The 17,614-nt window shown below is 37.6% G+C and overlaps 1 protein-coding gene across 4 annotated transcripts; it reads left to right on the forward strand.

Annotated features, from left to right (window-relative positions):
- The first annotated feature begins 7 nt into the window (after window positions 1–7).
- Window positions 8–17,614, forward strand: Sgo1 (shugoshin 1). 4 transcript variants are annotated; one of them, XM_021243994.2, is made up of 9 exons: window positions 8–170; window positions 682–851; window positions 2,866–3,014; window positions 3,098–3,294; window positions 9,129–9,205; window positions 11,118–11,176; window positions 12,107–12,910; window positions 15,768–15,966; window positions 16,173–17,614. In XM_021243994.2, exons 3-9 carry the CDS (start codon window positions 2,873–2,875, stop codon window positions 16,282–16,284), a joined length of 1,590 nt encoding a protein of 529 aa, XP_021099653.1. In that variant the 5' UTR covers window positions 8–170; window positions 682–851; window positions 2,866–2,872; the 3' UTR covers window positions 16,285–17,614. The 4 variants fall into 4 exon arrangements, with proteins under 4 accessions (XP_021099653.1, XP_004864330.1, XP_004864331.1 ...); XM_004864273.3 differs by having other exon boundaries at window positions 21–170; window positions 665–839; XM_004864274.3 differs by having other exon boundaries at window positions 21–170; window positions 682–839.

Raw genomic sequence — 17,614 nt, forward strand, 5'->3', positions numbered from 1 at the left:
ATAGATGAGCGCAGCGGGGAATTTCGAATGTGGCGGCGGTAGTAGCGGGCGACCGGAGACACAGCCTCAGGCCTGGAGCGCTGGAACGCGGGGCTCAAGCGAGGCGGGGCAGTTTTGAGGAGTCTTGGGATGTGAGGAAGAGGCCGACAGCTGCAGAAGTACTGGCCAAGGTACCGTTTTGGAGCCGCCTAGTCACCTAGTCCCCTTCCATCAGTCCGCGTAATTTCGGCGTTTCTCTCGCCCCTCCGAGAGAAAGGCCGAAGATTTTCAGGTGTGGAACAAGGGCGTCCTATTCGACCATTCTCAGGGTTTCAGTATGGTTACAAAATTCGGTGGCCTCGGGGGATTTAGCTCAGTTGTTCCGGTGCCTGCCTCGCTAGCGCAAGGTCCCGAGTTCGATCCCCGGTAGAAAATTCGGTGGCCGAAAGCTCAGACTGGAACCAGACCAACCTGACTCCTTTTGCTTCTCGGCCACCTTATTTGTGTTTTCCCTCTTCCATTAAATAAGGGGACCTGAACCTCCTACCCTGATAAATTGTTTGGATTAAGTGATGTGCAAATAAAGAATTTACAGTAGTTAGAAGCCGGTCTTAACGTAAGAATACAGAAAAAGCAGCTGTTCAGTTGTGCAGGGTACCACCGTTGTCATCTTTTCCTTATCCAGGATCTTGGCTCCCTTAGGTATGCGGGAAAAACCGACACGGTGCTGTACCTGGCTACCTCCGCAGCAGGACTGTTTTGACTACCATACACATTGAGACCATCCTCCCACACTGACCTGTCTGTATTTTCATTCGTTCTGACGCATCCGCTGTTGACACCTTTGGCCTGGACAGGAAGTAAGACTTCTGGTACAGCAAATGTCTTTTATGATTTTAGCTTGTTTTGCTGCAATAACAAAAGCTTTTTTAGATAAGACTTTGCTTCTAAAATATCTAAACTTCATCAATTAATCTGCCTGGCTTTCAGACACCTTCAGTTCAAACTTCAGAAACTTCATTGCAGTAAATTGTTTTATACAACCCACCTACTACTAGTGTTTTTTAAAAATAGTTACACCACTTCTACTAGAAGCATCCCAATGTATTATATGTACATTCATAGAAATAAAATACTTAAATTGATCTACACTATTTAAGGCCCAGAGCCCTGTAGAAAATACTCAAGAAAATATATGGTTTAAGAAAATATTTGACTCCAAGCAGATGAAGATATCCTTTACATTGAAAGTTTATTTATAGATGGTTGTAGAAAGCAGGGTTTTTTTACAATTTTAAGATCTGCAAAGTACAGTACACAGTATAAGAAAATTGTTCATGAAAGCAGGATGTAGTGGTACGTGCCGATAATCCCACCACGCTGGGAAGCTGAGGCAGGAATATTGCAAGTTCAATCCCAGCCTGAGCAACTTACCAACTCTATCTCAAAATTAAAATTTTTTTAAAGGTCTGGAGCTGTAGCTCAGTGGAAGGGCCCTTGGTTCGATTCCCACTACCACATAAGAGAACAACAATTTTTCAATTTTACTAGCATGCTGAAGCATATCTGATTTTTAGCACTGATTAAAATATTTAATACATATATTTTAACATGCTCAGCAGTGTGTTATGTTGTCAGTGTGTTTTGCTACTTTTAACTGTATGTCCCATTTGCTGGGAATTAGACTAAATTTAGCAATAACGGAGATTACTAACATATTTCTCTGCTCCAGTTCTTATTTTTTCCAGCTCTATAATTGTCATAGCCTATTAAAGTTGTATATAGTGCTACACAGTTTAAACTTCTGAGAATCACCTTGGCTTTCTTGAATATTTGTGCCTATCTTAAGTGATACTAGGTGAAAAATGTGGAAGAGAGACTAGTTGAGTGACCTAATCTAATAAATTAATAATAAGAAAAAAGCTGGAAAACAAAACCCAGATATTATATTGCCTCTGAATAAATGCTGTAATTCCAAACACTAGAAGTTGGCCATGAACATTGTAAGAAGCACTAATAATTATGGCTTCAAAATGTAATAATAAGCTGGATGCGGTGGTACATGCCTGTGGTCCCAGCTACTTGGGAGACTGACACTAGAGAACTGTTGGAGCCCACAAGTTCAGGTCAGCCAGGACAACATAGCAAGATCCCATTTCAAAATAAGAAAAAAATTTAAAAGGACTGGGGATGCACCTCAGTGGTAGAGCACTTGACTACCCTTCATGAGACCCTGAGTTTAATTCTCAGTACCACCAAAATAAATTTAAAAAAGCATTTCTCATAGTTTCTACACAGTGTTGGTGAACTTATGGCACATATGCCACAGAGGGTTGTTATCATTCAACATTCTTAAAAGGTTCAACATCACTGGTCTAGATTACAAGTCTTCAATGAGTATTTGTTAAAGAATAAGTGACATTATGGAATTTTTGGATTGGAAATCAATAATGCTTCCCTATGAAATGGCTGAGGAGAGTAACATATCAAAAATATTAGTGAGATTTTATAGATTTGGATTTTTGAAAGAGGTACATTGTATGATAGACATGAATGATTCTGACATCTGTTTTGTTTTTTGTTTTTTGAGATGAGATTTTACTGTGTTGCCCAGGCTGACCTCAACCTCGTGATTCCCCTGCCTCAGCCTCCTGAGTAGCTGGTATTGCAGGTGCACATCACAGTGCCCAGATATTAATGAAATTTTAAAGCTGCAAAATCAAAATTATCACCCAGATTAGTTAACTACCTACTTTGAGCTAGTTCCACGGTTAAGTTGCCACTTAATTCCTTTTTTATTAACAACCTGTGTTTTCAATTTTTAATTTATATTTGATATTTTCTCTTTCTCTGAGAAAAATATTTTCTATTGTTTTAAATTTGTAGGCAGAAGATGGCCAAGGAGAGGTGCCAGAAAAAGTCCTTTCAAGATAGTCTTGAAGACATAAAGAAGCGAATGAAAGAGAAAAGGAATAAAAACTTGGCAGAGATTGGCAAACGCAGGTCCTTTATACCTGCACCATGCCAAGTGATTAGTAAGAGCTATTTATGTTGTCCTTTTACATCATTTTTTAAGCTTATATTTAATAACTGATAAATTTATTTTATCTTCTTTTAGCCAACACTTGTACACTGCTGAAAAATTACCAAGACAACAACAGAATGTTAGTTTTAGCTTTGGAAAATGAAAAATCCAAAGTGAGAGAAGCCCAAGATATCATCCTACAGCTAAGAAAGGAATGTTACTACCTTGCATGTCAGCTATATGCACTGAAAGAAAAACTTACTTCACAACAAACAGAAGATACTGCTCAGGTATTTTTATTACAAAGGCTGAATTTCTTAGGGAAGAGATTTAATCAATGAATAAGAAGTTTAGATCAATTTATAACTTAAATTAATTGTGCACAACTCTGTTATTACTGAATTGATTAAAACATCCTCCTGGCTGTAGCACAGGTACTTTGCATAACCAGCTAAGAAAGCTTTAAGCATATAGGCAAACAAAGATTATAACTGCCTCAACTTGGGTCTGAAAGCAGGTAGCAGGACAACATGCAGAGAAAATTGTTTACCTTTTGCATTGCTAGTCCTGCTTTGCATGTTCAATTACTTGAGTTGGAGGTAGGGCAACTAAACTAAAGGTCTGAAAGTGTTAGCTGAAGTAGAGTAGTCCAAAACTAAATCAATGCCACCTTTTTTTTTTTTTTAACTGTATATCCTTTTATTGGTACATTTTAGGTATACAATATAATGAATTCCATTCATCTCTGGAAATTTGCACCTTTGCATACTCTCTTGGTTTTTATTTTTTTCCCCCTTCCCCTGCCCTCCCTTCAACCCCTAGATCCATCCCTATCTACAGAGACTTGTTTCCTTTTTTTCATTTTCTCATATTAATTCCATTCCCTTCTTTCCTTTCCCCTAACCCTTCCCCTTTGCCCCTTTTCTTCCTATTACACATTATCTGTTATACCTTTTAGTCCTTATTTACACTTTCAGTTTCTCTCACACTAGAGAAACTATTCATTATTTACACATGTGTGCCCTATTTATTTCACATAAGAGTATCGCCTCAACATGCATCCATTTAGCAATAAATGTCTCTAATTTCTCATTTTTTATGGCTGAGTAGTACTCCACTTTATATAAAAACCACATTTTCTTTATCCAGTCTCCAGTTGATGGGCATTTAGGCTGTTTCCAAGTTGTAGCTATTACAAACCATGCTGCTATGAACACGGGTGTACATATATCACTGTGGTATGATTCTTTTAATTCTTTGGGGAAGATACCCAGGAGGGGAATAGCTGGGTCAAATGGAACTTCCAGTCCTAGTTCTTTGAGGTTTCTCCATACTGATTTCCACAGTGGTTGTATCAGTCTACACTTCCACCAGCAGTGGAGCAGAGTTCCTCTTTCCCCACAGCCCCGCCAGCATTTGTCATTGATTTCTTGATAGCAGCCATTCTTTCTGGGGTGAGGTGGAATTTCAGTGTTGTTTTCATCTGCATCTCTCGAATGACCAGTGATGTTGAACATTTTTTTCATATGTTTATTAGCTATTCCTACTTCTTTGTGTGAGAAATGTCTGTTCATTTCAGATGCCCATTTTTGGATTGGGTCTTTAAATTTGGGAGGTCTGATTTTTTTAAGTTCTTTATAGATTCTAGATAATAGACCTTTGTCTGAGGGACCGCTGGTGAACATTTTTTCCCACATTGTGTGTTGTCTCTTGACACTGCTGGTGGTTTCTCTTGCTGTGCACACTTTTTAGTAAGAAGAGATCCCACTTGTTGATTGTTGGTGCTAGTTCACAGGCAACTGAGGTTTTGTTCATAAAATCTTTTCCTGCGCCAATGTCTTCAAGAGTTCTACCTAACTGTTCCAGCCAGTTCAGTGTTTCTGTTTTAATATTTAGATCTTTAATCCATTTTGATTTTAGTTTGAAACTAAAATCAAAATCAGTGACATCTTAAATTTTCTTTTCTATGTAGTTTTGCTACATCCAGTGAGATTTTTATAAGAAATACCTTTATTTGGCTTTAGGGAGAAATTGAGTGCTCTTGGGGAATCATTTTTAACCTAGTTGGCTAAATAAGGAAGACTACATGTTAACTCTCAGTCAAGAAATATCCTGAACATTTGGCTGACTAGATTTTTAATCTGATTCTGTTTGTGTCCAAAGTTATAAAGAATAGGTCCAAATATGGTCCTGCCAGCCAAAATATAACGGACCTTGACAGTTTGTTTTAGGACATTCTTTGTGTTTCATTGTGTGACAAGTCTGAGAAGAGTAATGATGAGCCCATTTCTCTTCCCTTTTCTCAGAAGCCATTGCCAGGGAAATGAGATGGGGAAGAGAATGAGGAAAGCAGTGGTGAGTGTCCAGTGTTAGCAGAGCAGTTTGCTGTCTTCCACTGGCCATCTGCTTGCTGTGCCAGTGAAGATGCTACATGCGTACTTAGGCTAGAAGGCCAGATGGAAAAGCCAAACCATAGTGATTGGGGTAGGACAATGGAGAAAGAAACTGAAGTCACTGCTCTATTGACAGGAGCAGGGAGAAAGAGTTCCTTGTAACAAAATGATTCCTTATTTTAACTACATATGGTAAAGACACATGTAATATATACATGTCGTATAGGACATATAGAATATAGCTGAACTGCCTTTATACAGATTAGCTATGATTTTTGCACTTTTGTGTAACTATTAGATTATTTTGAAAAGTTTTTTCTTCAGAATGTAATCTTTTTTAATTCTTTCGTCTCCTTGTTCAGTCAACTAGAACGAGGAAAATCTCTATAAAGGCACACCAGACTTCCTCCTCCCTTTCCAAACTTTTGCTAAAATCACACAGTAGTATGAAATGAATATTAAAAAAAAAAAATACAAAACTGCGGGGACAAGAATCCTATTATTTCGGGCCCTTTAACATTTATCAATGATATTTTTACTATTTATGAAAATGTTGGTTGCTGAGCAGATTGTCTTGGCATTTGAAACATCCAAGTTTATTTTGTGTCGTAGGCTTATCATATGTGTTTCTCATTCTCGACTGTCATTTCACACTTGTGTTTCAATGGTTAAGCCAATTTAGTGTGGTAGAAAAGCTTAAGTGGGTTTTTTAATGATGTTACAGTATAGTTAAATATTCTTTTCTCCTTTATTTACCTTGAATAATAATGTTATTTTCAAACATTAGCTTTTTGATATCAAATTGAAAACTTTTCAGAAGAATTAATTTCCAGCTGGGCATGGTGACTCAGGACTATAATCCCAGCACTCCGGAAGGCTAAGGCAGGAGGATTCTAACTTCAAGCCCAGATTACGCAGCTTAATGATTTAACAAGACTCTTTCTCAAGAATAAAAAGTAGCTGAAGATATCGCTCAGTGTGAAGGCCCTGGGTTCAATCCAAAAAAAGATTTTCCAGTTATTTTATTTCTTATGAACAGTTTCAGCCTGTTCATTGTAAAGTCAGTATAAGTTCATCAGATTTAAAAAATTACGAAAAACAATCACTTGAGTTAAATTAGAATGATGTCTTATGAACTAGACAGGAACTCTGGTCTTTAATGCAAACCTGCAAATCTCCCTCTGTCTATACTTAATGCTCCTCACATCCCTTCTTGTTACAATGCCAGAAGTGCCTGCTCCTGTTAAGAGCCTTGTGCATCAGATTCCCTTCCCTCACCTCCTTTAGAATGTTGTTCCTAGAAATTTGTTCTCCCTGTGCCTCTTTCTACTGCATCATCCAGCCATCATACACAGGTGCTTTAGTATCTCCTGCATTAAAAGGAAAACACATGAAACCTCTCCTTGTCACATACAATATCTGTCTCATTTCTCTGCTTCTCTTCACAGCAGAACCTTTCCAGAAAGAAGAGTACAGTCATTGTCCATTTCTCCAGTTTTCATTCACATCTCAAATCTTTTTTGTGGTGGTGGTGGTGGTGGTGGTAGTGGTACCAGGGGTTGAACTGAAGGCCTATTCACTGAACTACACTCCAACTTTTTTTTTTTTTTTTTTGAGACAATGTGTCACTAAGGTACCTGGGCTGGGATCCAATTTACAATCCTCTTGCCTCAGCCTCCTAGGGTCCTGGGATTAGAGGTATGTGCCAACACGTCCAGCTTTCAAACCATTCCTTTTTTTAAAATAATTATTTTAGAGCTGGATGTGGTAGTGCACACATGTAATCCCAGCACTTGGTAGGCTGAGACAGGAGAAATGCTGCAAGTTCAAGGCCAGTCTGAGCTACATAGTTCAAGGCCAGCCTGAACTACATAGCGAGACCTTGTCATTGTTGGGAGGCTGACACAGGAGGATTGCTGCAAGTTTGAGGCCAGCCTGCCCTACAAAGTCAATTCAAGACCAGCCTGGAATACATAGCAAGACCCTGTCTCAGAAAAACCCAACAATAAATAAATAACATTTTTATTAGTACATGTTTGCAGTACATAGTGATTATATTCATCGTAGGGAGTGGTACAGGCACTTAACACATCCATTCTTATCCTGCTTCTGTCCCTACCATCCTCTTGTCACTGTGTATCAAGATCACCAAAGCCTCTATATTACCAAATTCAGTGGTCGCTTCTGCTTCTCACCCTCACAGTATCAGACAGCAGAAACTACTCTTCACTTGTAAACTCTGATCTCTTTGCTTTTTTGACATCCTACTTCCCTAGTTTTCTTTCAACCTTCCTGACTGTTCGATGTTAGTCTCCTTTGCTGGCTGCTGCTTATTGTGAAAGGCCAGTAGTACTAGATTCATCTCCTTCCATAGCTTTCCTTCCATAGCTTTATATAATGTCTACCTGCTGGTGACTTTCAAATTCATAGCTCAGGACCTACACACACAGTTTTAGGGAAGATCTCATACTTTGTATAATGCACAACTGTTTTTTCTTGTCCCAAACATATTGTGTACTTCCACCTCCCTCCGTAATTCTTCCTCATCCCCATAAAGTGGCCTACTCATCTGCTCAAGCCAGACTATAAGCTTCCTTCCCCTTCAGTGTCCTCACTGCTAGCCCTATTCAATCCTTGTTCACAATTCATTATCTCAGGGCCTTCCAGTGAGCCTCACCTCCACATCATGTCTTGCTTGATTTCTGTGATGACCTCCCAACTCCTTGGCGCCTTTTTGTTTTTGTTCTTTTGAGACAGGGTCTTGCTGTGTAGTTCAGGCTGGTCTTGAACTGACTGTGTACCCTAGGATGGCCTTGAACGTGCAGCAGTCCTGTGCCTCAGCCTGCTGAGTGCTGGGGTTACAGGTGTGTGCCACCACGCCCATTGTCCTTGACTCCTTTCATCCCATGTTTCACACAGTGGCCAAACTAATCTTTTTAAAGCTTCTCATTTTACTTTCCTGCCTACCATTTAAGTGACTTCCTACCACATTCAGACTAAATTCCACACTCTTGGCTCTCAAGGCCCTACATTATCTGGCCTCCGAACATACATCTCCTCTTGGTCTCAGTGACTATGTCCCAGCCACATCTACCTTTCTTTCTGAAAATGCAACAGTTTGTCTGCATTCTGGCACTTACTTTTTTTTTTTTTTGGTACATGGAATAGAACACGGGACCTTGCACTTGTGAGGCAGACAGTGGAACCACTGAGCTAAATCCCCGGCCCTTTCTGGCACCTTTATTTGCTGTTTCTACGGCTCTTTTTTCCTCCTACCTTTTCAATGGCTTATTATTTTGCAGCCTTCTCGTCAAATACATTCTTTCTAAAAGAGCCTTTCAACCTCAGTTTACCCTGTCTTTTCACTCTGGAATTTCCTTTGTAGCACTTACAACTATCTAAAATTATATATGTATCTGTTTTCTTTCTTTCTTTTTTTTTTTTGGTACCGGAGATCAAACTCGGGACCTTGCGCTTGCAAAGCAGGTGGTGGAACCACTGAGCTAAATCCCCATCCCCCTGTTTTCTTTTTAATTTTCTCTCCTAACACTAGGATATAAATTTCAAGAGGATAGGATTTTATCTAATTTTTAGTTGTTTCAATTCCATTTCCTAAAATTGCATGGCACTACAATAGATGGTCAGTAGGTGTGTATTATTGAATAAATGAATGCTTTGTTATAAGTACTTCAGTTGAAACAGTGTTTTCTTCTATTTTAATGCATTAACAGAACCAGGAAGTATGTCTCTCAGGGACGGATTCCAATAATGATGACAACCCCAGGGATTTGTTTGCAAAGGATTTACCGTTAGTATTAAATTCATTACTATGATTATTAATACCAAGAAAGATTTAATTCTCTGGTCCATTTGTGTCATACTGACTCATATTTGGAATCAGATGCTCTTTCTCTGTCTCTACTGAGAATATATTTAAGAAAATTTGATATTAAAATATAAACATTTATAGCTGAATTTCTAAGAATAATAAGCTTCGCTGGGGATTTAGCTCAGTGGTTCCGTCGCCTGCCTTGCAAGCGCAAGGTCCCAAGTTCGATCCCCGGTACCAAAAACACCACACACTCATCCCCAAACCCAAAAACATAGCAGTTTAAAATCTCTTGGGCTGGGGATTTAGCTCAGTGGTTTCGCCTCCTGCTTCGCAAGCGCAAGGACCTGAGTTCGATCCCTGGTACCAAAAAAAAAAAGAATAATAAGCTTCACTAGAATTTTTAAACTATTTCCTTCAGTCATATTTTTCTCTATATCATATTTTTATTCTAAGAAGTTACCAAATTATTAAAATGATGATACTTTGCCATTCTAAAAATAGCCTGGTTTAGGGAAAAAAAAATGTTTTTTGTTTTTTTGGTACCGGAGATCGAACTCGGGTCCTTGCACTTGTGGGGCAGGCAGCAGAACCACTGACCTAAATCCCCAGGCCAAAAGTATATGTATTTAACACACCTGTCACACACTGATGTAAGTTCTTATGTGTCAGACTCCACATACCCTCTTTTGTTTGTATATGAATTAGAGATTTAATCACATAGAACAAAATGCACAGATCTTAATTGCACATTTCAGTGAGTTTGACTAAGATATATATCTGTAAAACGTAAGACTCAATTAAGATATGGAACACTGCCCTCATTCTAGCTTAGGGCTTCTCAGTCTTGGTACGATGTGAGCCAAGTAATTTGTCCATCCATTGCAGGACGTTGTAGCATTTTTTAACCTCTGCTCATTCATTGCCAGTAACATCCCCCTCTCCAGTTCTGAGAAGCAAAATGATTTCAGATATTGCCAAATCCCTGGGAAGGATAACTGCCCCCAGGCGGGAACTATTGCCATAGGCAGTTCCCTGGCATCCCTTACGAGTCTATCCCTTTCTCACTGAAGTAACCAAAAATATGGGGTTTCTTTAGTCATTTATAGCTTTTAAACTGTTAAACTTGAAGATCTGACACAATATGTTATAAACAAAGTAAGATGTAGAAATCAAGTTTTTATAAGATTTCTAAATAATTATTAGTTACTGCAGCTCTATATTCCCTAAACCTATATTTAATTTTTGACATCTACAGTAGAAAATTCTGTACACAGAATAAAGAGTAAAACTGCAGTTAGGATGAATTTGCTGGTAATAGGTTTTGAGAAGAAAGAAAAGTTTTTGTCTCGTGAACCACAGAACAACAATATTTAAGAATTTCAGGGGGCTGGGGACTTAGCTCACTGATACCGCCACCTGCTTTGCAAGCGCAAGGTCCTGAGTTCAATCCCCAGTCCAAAAAAAAAGAACTTCAGGAGAATTCATTTGTTAGTACCATGTATTACCAACAAATCACAGCTCTGCTGATGAAAAGCAAGCCTCTAAAGACTTTAGCAGCCAAATTGCATTTTTAAAGATTGGAAGTCAATTTGGGTTGGCTGTTTCTCCAGTTAAATGAAATTGAATTATGCCTTATTTTCAGGCAGAACTATTTGCCTTGATGTTAGTTCTTGCAGTGGGAGTTGAGTGTCAGTCATAACAAATCAGCCTCCGTGTAATCAGCATAAGTCTTTCTTGTTTCCTTTGATACAAAATAGATATACTGGTTTGGAATAGAATTAGGAAATGATACTAAAGGAAAGAAAATGTAAAATTTAGGAAAATGTTAAATTTTTTTTTTTTACATAATTGCTAAGTAAATTTCTGTTTTTCATTGACATTTTCGAAGGCAAGTTCCTTTTCAAGAAACTGACCTTCCAGGACAAGAAGAATCATCCCAAATAAAAGGTAATTCAAGTAAAAATCTGAAAATATTAAGGGCAAGACATTTGGAAACAAGTAACATGATTAACCTTCCCTACTTCTCCTTTGATTTTAACTTTGTAATCTGTTTATCTGGTGTTCTCAAGGCAAAGCAGTTTATTTTACATAATAGTAATATAAGTACAAATAATATAAATTTAAATTACATCCATCCATTATGCCAAATCTGTAACCAGAATAAGCCCTATTATGTGTTAAGCTCTACATTAGGCATTTTATATGCATTGTCTCATTTAACTCTCATGACCACCTGGGAATATATGTACAGTCTGTTCAATTTTATATAGACTCAAAAGTAAAACATTTTATAAGAAGTAATCCAAATAGTAAGAAGTAGGGTTTAAACTCAAAGCTGAGGGCCAAAGCCTTGCCATTCTTGCTACTTTTAAATAGATGTGTCCCAGTTTTCAAATATCTGCTTTGAAAAAGGGACAGTATTGGCATAAGCAAACCCAGATGAATATCCCACTTTTCCTATAAATACATTATATCTTTTATGTGAAAAGCCTTCCAGTTATCCACATCTTACTAATTTTTCAAAGAACAACAGCTCCCCTCTTTCCCCATGATATTTGTCCTACTTTGAAACCTGGGATTCTGATCCTCTGACTATACTCAAAATAATCATTTTTCTTTAAACTTTTGAACCAGGACCACATAAAACCTATGTTGGAATATTTTTAAAGATTTTATAAAATTCTTACGCAAGTTAGATATAGCCATTCAATTGATTATTGATAGGTAAACAGATGGCAAATCTTCCAGATTTTTTATTTACTTAAAATAGCTGTAAACAATGGAATGACTTTGCTGCAACTTTGAATCCTAAGATTCTTAAAATTCAAATTTCCAAAAAGAAAAACTGTGTTTATCATTTGTTTTTTAAATTCCTAGAGCAAATACTTTCTACTCCTCAAGACACAGTGGGATCTGACTTTGATTCAGGGGAGGCTAAGTCTACTGCTGATGTCTTACCTAGAACTGTATCTCTCCGTCGCCATGTAAAGGAACATTTTAATAGTCTAAGTCAATTCGATACCTTGGATAATTTTGAAACAAGTTATTTGGAAGGGCAATCTTTCGAACTGGAAAGCATCAGGTATGTGGCCCCAGTAGTAAACATGCACATACCAAACAATGAAGAAAAAAATGTCTATCAATGGAACACAGACAAAATTAATTTATCACCAAGGCTGACTGAACCAGGAAAGTTTACCAAAATGGAAGAAGTCATTTTAGAATCTAAAGCTGAAAAAAAAACTCAACATAGAGGTATACAAGTAAGAAAAAAAGAGAAAAGAAAAGCTAACAGAAGAAAATCTAAGTCTACATCAAAGTATAAAGGGAACAAAAGTAAAAATCAAAAAACTGTTTGCTCCCCAAAATTGGATGAATCTGTCAGTTCGAGCGATGCTTACAATTTTAATTTGGAAGAGGGTATTCATCTCACTCCATTCCGACAAAAAACCAACACTGATTCTAACAGAGAAAAAAACAACAGTACGTCTGAAGTGAGCACCTTTGAATCCAGCAGTTCTGGAGACGATTCTGATGATCTCTATGTGCCCCATTGCAAGAACACTCAGAATCTTACAAGCACATCAGATAGACCAGTCACCCGGCCTCGATCTAAAAGAGCGCTAAGCCTCACAGATGAGCAAGAGATGGAGGTTTCTAAGCCAACAAAAACTCCTACTAGTAAGTGATGTTGTTTGCTGACATTTTTAATATTTGTGGTAAATGATCACTCCTGATGCATATGTACTATACCATCTGTGTCTTTGAGGATAGCTACAGTCTGACTAAATAGTGGGGCTCAGGGAGTAGAAATCACAGTTGTGTCACTCTGACCTACTTCAAGCAAATTGAAATTTTTAGCAACAAATATTGCTTAGCCAGAGATTTAGCTCAGCGGTTCCGTTGCCTGCCTCACAATCTCAAGGTCCCAAGTTCGATCCCCCAGTACTAAAAAAAAATATTGCTTATCATGAAGATAATATATTTTTTTCAGTAAATGAGACTTCCCGGTCTGGGGGAGGGGGGGCTGAAGGGGTAGTGTTGCGAGGGTGTGAAATTATGTTGAAAATGAAATCAAACTTGCATCCAGTAACTTGTCATTTGAATGGCATGCTTTATATTTAACAGGAACCGTGATTTCAAATAATTGTCTAGTTAATAAAGGTATACTGATGAAACCAAGAAACATTTTCCTCTATTGGCCCACTTAGTATTCTTTTGCAAGACAACTAAAAATTATAGTTCAGAAAATCTTTCTTTTATTAGGTAGAAACTGGGTGTGGTTCCAGTGTTAGTAATAGCACCTGCCCAAAGAGATTCTCAGCTGAGAATTTTAGTTGATATGATAAAACTAGCATTTTAAAAAATCATTCTTTTTTTTTCTTTTTCAGTTTTTTGAGACAGTTTTGGTTTGTAGTTCAGGTTGGCCCTGAACTCACTGCGATCCTCCTACCTCAGCCCCCCACATGCTGGGATTACAGGTCTACACCACCATGACCGACTTTAAAAATCATCTTAAAATACTGTCCATTACAGTATTTCATTGGTCCTCAAAACAATTCTGATTCATCATTGTTTATTTTGTTTATAAGTAAACTAAATCCCAAAAAAGTGAATAACGTTTCCTTGTCAACCAGTTAGGCAGTAGTAGCTTACAAATATCTTTTTTTAAAAGTATGCTGTAGGGCCAGGGATTTAGCTCAGTGGTTCCACCTCCTGCCTTGAAAGCACAAGGTCCCAAGTTCAATCCCCGGTACCAAATAAATAAATAAATAAATAAAAAGTATGCTGTAGTAGCTCAATGATGGACTACAGTCTAGCATGAATGAGGCCCTGGGTTTGATGCTAGCACTGCAAAAAATCATGCTGTAATGATAGCGTAAATCAAACAAGATTGGAAAAATGTTAATAATTGAAACAAGTAACATGGGATTTGTAATACTATTGTTACCATCTTTGTTTACTTTTGAAAATATCCATAATAATTTTCGGAAACTAAAAAAAAAGAAAACACTCTTAAATAGTTTGACCCCCAGTCTACCAGCATCAGCATTACCTGGAAACTTAAAAATGTAGAATCACAGACTGTTGCCCATTCCTTGAATTATAATTTGCATCTCTTTTGAATAGTTCAGGCTGGCCTTGAACTCACTCTGCAGCCCAGGCTGGTCTCAAACTTGTGGTGATCCTCCTGCCTCAGCCTCACAAGTACTGGGATTACAGTTGTGCACCATCATGCCTGGCTAAGAACTTGCATCTCTTTAACAAATTTCCCTGAAGAGTCATGAATACATTAAAGTTGTGGAAGCATTACAACAACTGATCTATCTAATAGGTTGCTTATACATATTTTTCAAACTGAAAATTGGAGTAATTAATATAATACAGTATGGTACTGGTGACAAAAAAAGAGACTTTGGGGCCGAGGATTTAGCTCAGAGGTGCCACCGCCTGCCTCACAAGCACAAGGTCCGAGTTCGATCCCTGGTACCAAAAAAAAGAGAGAGAGACTCTTTGAAACTCAGCCAACCCTGGAGTATATGGCTGCTTAATATAAAATCATTTCACAGCTACAACTTCATTTGTCTTGGGATATAATTTTCATGTTAGAGCTTCTCAAGATTGTTTGCCTAGCAGCAGCATCCTTGCTGGGTGCTGGATAACTGCCTCCCAATACTGTGTAGATAAAGTTCCAAAGTAGAGAAACTTGTTATGTTTATGTGGGAAAAGCATTGGTAACTCTTTTTTCGGTGGGGGGCGGGGGGTGCATTTTTTTTTTTTTTTTTTGGTGCTGAGAACCAAACCTAGGGCCTCATGCTTTCTAGGCAAGCATTCTACCACTGAGCTAAATCCCCAGCCCCCAAAGCATTGGTAACTTAGCATATTAGCTTCACTACAAGAAACACATTTTATCCTGGATTTCACAGAGGGTGTGATTTAGAATTCTCATTATTTAACAGAAAAAGTTTAAGTGGCTTTATAAGACTACAGAAAGTCACTTGATCATAAATTTAAGTTTATATGAAATAGGCCTTCATGATTCTAAATAGCAAGATGTGGCTAAAATGAAACTTCACACTTATTTTAAACTGATTCATTATGCCCAGGCTACCATAGAAGAATGTTACCTCTTAAAAAAAATTCCTGGCCTATAATCCCAACACTCTGGGAGGCCAAGGCAGAAAGATTGCCAGATTAAGTGCAGCCTGGTCACCTCAGCAAGATTTTGCTTCAAAATTTGAAAAAAGGGGGATTGAGAATGTAGTTCAGTGTGAAGGCCCTGTATTCAATACCCAGTACCACAAAAACAGAAAATTAAAGTAAAAGTAAAATAAAATGTCCTATTATATCAGCTCTTTACATCTAGCATAATTAATGTTTCAACACTGTCCAGAAAGGGACAGAAAAAATTAGTGAAAAGGTTTTTAAAGTCTGTATTATCCCAGATTTTATGTACATTTAAGATATATAAGTGAGTATAATTTTATTTCTGTGAATTTTTCTTGGAACCATGTTCAGTAAAAAAATTTTTTTCTAGGTGTACCACCTAAGACTCGCCCATCACCTCCATCACCTCATTGTAGACTGAAGGATATCACCAATGTTCCCTTGTTTCCCGAAATAAAAATCAGGAGACTTTCTCTTTCTCCAGAAAAGAATAAAGCAAGCACAGCCATGTGTCTGCCTAAGCGGAGGTGCACAAGCAGCGTGAATTATAAGGAGCCGACACTAGCTTCGTAAGTGTATATGGGAACTCATTTGTGGTGAGATTTGTGGGAAGAGCGAAGTTACGGAACTTCAAGAATGAGTCTAACTCAAACTGTAAAAATTTGATAACTGAAGCAAGAACATTAAAATTGGCATATTTTTATAATAATTTCATACTGGAGAATAATACTAGAATACATATAATTATGCCTAAAATCTCTTTTTACCCTTATAGGAAACTAAGAAGAGGAGACCCTTTCACAGATTTGTGTTTCTTGAATTCTCCTATTTTCAAGCAGAAAAAGAATTTGAAACGTTCTAAAAAAAGTATAAAGCAAATACAATAAATCTCTTTTTGGATGCTGCTTAAATTTATCCTATATCCTTTTGTGTTGCTCCAATAGACAATCTGTAAGGTAGTACATAAGTGGGTGGAACTGTTGCCATGGTATATTCTCTTAACAGGACCCTAGATCGTGAACATTTCTTCAAAAGCATACTTTATAATTGTTCAGTTTTCTTGTAATGCCTAAACCCTTTGATTTTATTCAAAATATATCCTATACCAACAGTTTGGAAATTATATAATCTCCTGGCATCTTTTATTTTTCCCTTAAGTGGGGGATACTAGACTAATGTTTTTTAAAAATAGGCTGAAGATTTTTTTGAAAATCCTTATATAATTTTTGAATAAAATAAATCCTTGACATTTGTAGAAATACACCCTAAGTTTATGGATCCCTCATATTACTGTTGTATTTGATTCCTCACATGAAATGTTTACAGAATCACAATTAGGAAATCAATGATTGCTAAGGCTTATGGACTAGTCAAAGGAATAGTTATGAACCTCAAGAATCTGTTCAAATTGTCACCTTGGAAAAACCGTAACTTACTATGTCATTGACTCTCAGAGCTCCCTACTTAGGCAAAAATCTCAAATGTTAAATATGTGAATACTAAGAGCTTTTCTCTGTTTTTGATCAACCAGTGGAGGAAATGAGTTCAATTCACAGTGCTTGACATCTATCCTTGTATGTACCACTTGAAACTTTTTAAAATCACTATAGGTGGTTCACTTTTTAAAAAACAATAAAATTTGTATGAAATAGAGCTGTTTTCTCCTTCTATTTAAATATCAGAGTATCTATATGGCTGTCTTTCTAGGCTTCACTGTTGTCATCCATGGACATTTTCTCTCTCTTCTCCCTTGACATTCTCTGTAGTTATTGCTAAGAAAACTATCCGCTTCTAACCTTTAACATTTCTCTCTTCCAAGTTTTCATTGTTTACTCTCCAGGTCCATGATCAACAAATTCTAATCTCAGGCTGGGGCTGTAGCTTCGCGGTAGGGTGTTTGCATAGCACACATAAGACCCTAGGTTGATCCTCAGCACAAAAAAAATTACCTGACCTGGGGGTGTTGTTGTTGTTGTGTTTGGGGGGGCATATTTTTGTTTTTTAAGACAGGGTCTCACTAAGTTGTCCAAGTCAGCCTTGAACTCCCTATGTAGCCCAGGCTGACCTCTAAGTCCTGCTGCCTCAGCCAGATTTTCTTTACTGCCCTCTGTCTGCATTCCCTATCAGTGACTCAGAATGCTTTATACCCCAAATTCTTTTATCCCTTAAGTCATTGATACATACATCCTATTTTCCCATCAGTCTCTTAGCAGTTTT

The sequence above is a fragment of the Heterocephalus glaber genome, unplaced genomic scaffold (assembly GCF_053883595.1).
Source record: "Heterocephalus glaber isolate CG9 unplaced genomic scaffold, H.glaber_assembly_v1.0 deba00001472, whole genome shotgun sequence".
In the NCBI taxonomy this organism is placed as follows: Eukaryota; Metazoa; Chordata; class Mammalia; order Rodentia; family Bathyergidae; genus Heterocephalus; species Heterocephalus glaber.